Consider the following 4,936-nt stretch of genomic DNA (forward strand, 5'->3'; position numbering starts at 1 on the left):
GGGCTCGATCCCACAACACCGGGATCACGCCCTGAGCTGAAGGCAGACGCTTAACCGCTGTGCCACCCAGGCGCCCCTAGAATGCATTTTCTTAAAAGTGTTCTGGCTCATGGATATCTGTCTTAAAGTTGGAATGAGATAATCTTTCTTAGATCTCTGATGGCTCAGAATTAGCTTAATTTACTTATGGAACTGCTTTATTCAGAAGAAATACTGTAAAAATTCAACTCTTTTGAAGTGAGGAATCTCTAAATCATTACTGCAAATAATAGAATGTGGGAGGAAATGCTTGAAAAGTTTATATGGACTTCTTTATATTCCTAAAAGGATTATCCAAGAGGAATATTGTGGCTATTGAACAGTACTGTGATGCAAATAAATTATGAATTTGACAAGTTTGTCATTTAGAATAAAAGTATTTTTTTTTTTGGCGTTCGGGACCAAAGTAAAGGAAATATCATATCATAGAACATTGAGCAGGTGGTATATAGAAATAACCTTGTGCAGTTCCTTCCAAGTAAAATTTTTAATAATTTGCAGTGGATTGTTGGATTTTAACACATTGTTTCCAACCATTTGCATCTTTTAAAAAACTCTAAAGAATTTATATTTACATAGTTTGGAATTTGAATACGTACAGATGTCGTGACAAATTTTGAAGTTCTTTTTAAGCATGTTTCTCTCTTTACGGGTTGAACTATAGAGTCCCTAACATATAGAGAGCCAAATTATACAGTATCTTAATAAGGATATTTCATATTTCGTATAGGCTGTTTAACTGTAGGAAAGTTAGAAGGTAGTGTCTTTTTCTTATGGTAGTGGAATTATCAGCCGATATTAAGCTGTTAACATATTTATTTGTAGTAATTTGCTCATCTAAGTTTTTGAAATTAATTTCATTTTGGAAGTGGGGTATTCACATAGTGTGTTTAATATTCCCAACAATTTTGGAGATTAGATTTTCTTAAACACAGTTCAGATACGCACTTAAAACCCTACTTTCCTTGGTATCTTTCCTTTTTCAAGGCATTGAAAACTAAGTATTTCAGTAATCGGCCAGGGCCAACACCTGGATGTCAGCTGCCAAGACCAAACTGTCCACTGGAAACTTTAAAGGAGCAGTCAAATCCAGCTGTAGCAACAAAACGGAAGAGAACACAGGCCTTGGAACAAGGTAAAACTTTTATTTTCATAAAAAATGAAATGAATTCAGAAAACTCCAAGTACTTAATATATAGCTAGTGACTGAGGGGCAGCTAAGAAATACTTATTGTGAGCTGTTCCGTAAGTGTGGTAGAGAATGTGGTATTTTAGCAATCTTTATTTCCATTGAAAATAATTAAATGAAGCTTTTTAAAAAGATATGGGCACTTTTGAGTATACTTCAGAGTTGTGAGAACTTACCAATATGTACCTTATGTTCTTCATAAATTTTTACTGGTATACTGTATGCTGAATGTTTAATAAGTTTTATTAGCAAATCAAAGCAAGTGAAATGAATGTAGTTGGAATGCAGTGACTGGTTAGAATTGCCATAAGATTAAATGTGAACAACCTCATTTTTTTTTCACCTAGGAGGATTACCCAAGAAGCTAATTTTTTAGTTACAGAGATCACTGGACAGTATTTTACTACTGAAGGAAATAGTCAAAAAGGCAAATAATGGAAAAATAGTAAACGTTAAGTAAATGCTGTAGAAGGAATTTGTAAATATTCCACACATGTAAAATATGTAAAACTGGATTATTTTTATTAAATGTGTTTTAAAACAAACTTAATTCTGATTTTTCTGATGAGAGTGCAAAAGTAAGATTAAGTTCAGTTCTCTGAAATGTAGAATTGAAAATGCATTAAGGAAACCTTAATAAAAATAATCATCAGTTACTTTGGTGATTTGGCCCACATAGCATTACAGATTTGTAGTAGCAGGGATAGTATTCGAAAATAGAAGCAGTAGTAGTAATGTAGCACATACCTACTACCTAGAGTTAACAAATGTTAATATACTAAATAGGAAAAGAAAAAGAAAAAACTACAAATGGTATTGAGGTCCCTTTAATATGCCATTCCATTCTTTTCCTTTTCACTTTCCTGAAAGGAGAATGACTCTCAGGAAATGAGTATGTCCTTCCATGATTTTATACTGCTATTTTATAAAAATACGTGCAGTAAAACACTGTATTATTTTGGGTCTCAATATTTTATGAGTGATAGACAGTACATCTCATAATTTTTTATACTCAAAACTTTTTAAATTCTTTCCATGTTAATACATATAAATCTAGTTTATTTAACATCCATTTAATATATAAAAATATATTATGTATATAACACTACATACTCATGCTTTATGGACTATTTTTCTTGTGCTGCATAAAAATTACCATAAATATAGAAGTTTAAAGTAATACAAATTTATTAGCTCACAGTTCTGTAAGCCAGATGTCTGACCTGGCCCAGCTGTGGTTTTTGCACAGGTCAGAATCAAGGTGTCAGTTGAACTGGGCTCTTTTCTGAGTTTCTAGGGAAGAATTGGCTTCTAAGCTCACTCATTTCATGTAATTTTAATGCACATGCTTCTTCTCCTTGTTAGCTGTCAGCCAGGGGCCTTTCCCAGCTTCTTAAGACAGTCCACATGCCTTGTCACATGGTATTCTCCACCTATAAGCCAACAGCTGTGCTTAGAATCTGTTTGGTTTCCTTGTCTGCTACCAAGAGAGAAAACTCTGCTTTCTTTAAAAAGACAGAATAGACTATATCAAGATTCAAAACTTGCATGTATCAAGGGGTGATAAGCACAGAGTGAAAAGAATGGGAGAAATTATTTGCAACAATAAAAAAATTCTATTAAAAAATGGGCAAAGGACTTGAATAGACATTTCATCAAAGATGATGTAGAAACGGCCAATAAGCACATTTGAAAAGATGTTCAGTGTCACTTATTAGGGAAATGCAAGTCAAAACCACAATGAGATATCACTTCATACCTGTTAGGATTTCTGCTATAAGAAGCAAAAACAAAAATAAAACAAAGCAAAAAACCAGAAAATAACAAGTGTTGATGAGGATGTAGAGAAATTGGGACCCTTATTATTGGTTGGAATGTAAAATCGTGTCACTGCTATGGAAAACTGTGGACTTTCCTTAAAAATTTTAAAAGAGCATTTCCATATGATCTAGCAGTTTCACTTCTGAGTATATACCCCTCCAGGATTGAATGCAGGGTCTCAGATATACACAGTCATCAACACTGTATGAAAGGATCTATTTCATGTCATCATTTCTAGCACATAATCTTTGTGATCTTTGCTAATTTGACATCTCATTCTAATTACATTTTTAAAATTTCTACTGTGGTTGAATAGTTCCTCACATTTGCTAACCATATATAATCCCTCTTGTGTACTGTTGATTCAGATTGTCAGTTGGATTGTTCCAAATTTTATCAATTTATTTGAATTTGCGTTTTATATATATACACATGTATTATACACACACACACACATTAAAAAGAACCTTTTTTATTTTTTTTTTCACTTCCAGTTTTGGTATTGTTGAATATTACGAAATCTTTCCCTTTCTTACCTTTTATTTCATATTAAATCATTACATGTATTAAATCTGTGTATGGTCTTTATCCTGTTCCATTGACCTACTGGTACCACATTGTTTTAAATAATGTAGCTTTATGTTACTGTCATGATAATGAATTTTTAATATCTAGTAACAGCAGTTCCTCATCGTTACTCCTTTTTTTCAAAATTTGCCAAGTTTTCATCTTTTATTAATATTTATTAATTCCAACTAAATGGTGTTGCTTTAACACAACAATAAATGGTTTATACTTTTTGTTGTTACCTCATTTTTCCCTGTTGTTAACCTCATCTGTTTAAGTAGTATTTAACATAGTCAAGCCATGTATGTATCTTTTTTACTAGAGATCATAACTAGGTAAAAGTTCTACTAAAATTTCTGATAATATAATTCATTTCCTTTGACATAACTGTGATATAATTAATATAGCAACATTCCCAGAAGGTATTAAAGATCTTTACTATGTAACATTTATAGAAAGAAAGAAAAAATTAAATGGCTTAAAATTCAGCATCAAAACCAGGAAGTTAAATCAGAATGGTGTGAGTGAGTGCTAGAATTCTGTGTAGGTCTGGCTACAAAGTGTCACCACACCACCAACAATAGAAGCTATAAAGGTAACTAACAGTGTTTTGAATATACTTCTGCCAAAGTCCCACCATAATAACTTTCTAATTGAAGTTAAGGAAATTATTAAACTTTCTGTGGCAAATGAAAAATCCTGAAAAATACAATAAAACAAGATATATGTATTCAAAAAATTTTAACATTCAGTCACTCTGAGACATTGTTACTTCTTAGAGCATTAATATATATTGTTACTTAAGCCAGTTAAAGATCCCTTTAGTCAATCTAGTAGTTAAATAACTTTTTTTTCCTCAAAAAACACTTTTTTGTTGTTTTTAAGATGTTGGCAAATACTGAAAATTTCACAAGGCATTATAATGTAATGTATAAAATATGTCAACACAATACTAATAAATTTCTTGTAGAAAATGTTTGAGTATTTAAGCTGCTTTCTAAAACTTAGAAAAACCCAGAAAATATACAACTTCTGAAGATGCAGCAGCATTTGTAGAGTCCCTTTTTAAAGTCTTTTTTTTTTTTTTAAAGATTTTATTTATTTATTCGACAGAGACAGCCAGCGAGAGAGGGAGCACAAGCAGGGGGAATGGGAGAGGAAGAAGCAGGCTCATAGCGGAGGAGCCTGATGTGGGACTTGATCCCGTAACGCCGGGATCACGCCCTGAGCTGAAGGCAGACGCTTAACGACTGTGCCACCCAGGCGCCCCACTGTGCCACCCAGGCGCCCCTAAAGTCTCTTGATAGAAACAGCTCTTGG

The 4,936-nt window shown here is 32.8% G+C and overlaps 1 protein-coding gene across 6 annotated transcripts in view; it reads left to right on the forward strand.

Moving 5' to 3' along the window:
• Positions 1–4,936, forward strand: part of CDK7 (cyclin dependent kinase 7) — a 51,351-nt gene that overhangs the window by 26,904 nt on the left and 19,511 nt on the right. For 5 of the 6 annotated variants that reach the window (XM_034656325.1, XM_034656323.1, XM_019796034.2 and 2 more), the window contains one exon: positions 1,027–1,174. In XM_034656325.1, the coding sequence (XP_034512216.1) occupies positions 1,027–1,174 (148 nt within the window). Of the gene's footprint in view, positions 1–1,026; positions 1,175–1,575; positions 4,583–4,936 lie in introns of those variants that run through there. The other variant, XM_002915887.4, reaches the window with a different exon arrangement.

The sequence above is a fragment of the Ailuropoda melanoleuca genome, chromosome 3 (genome assembly GCF_002007445.2).
Source record: "Ailuropoda melanoleuca isolate Jingjing chromosome 3, ASM200744v2, whole genome shotgun sequence".
In the NCBI taxonomy this organism is placed as follows: Eukaryota; Metazoa; Chordata; class Mammalia; order Carnivora; family Ursidae; genus Ailuropoda; species Ailuropoda melanoleuca.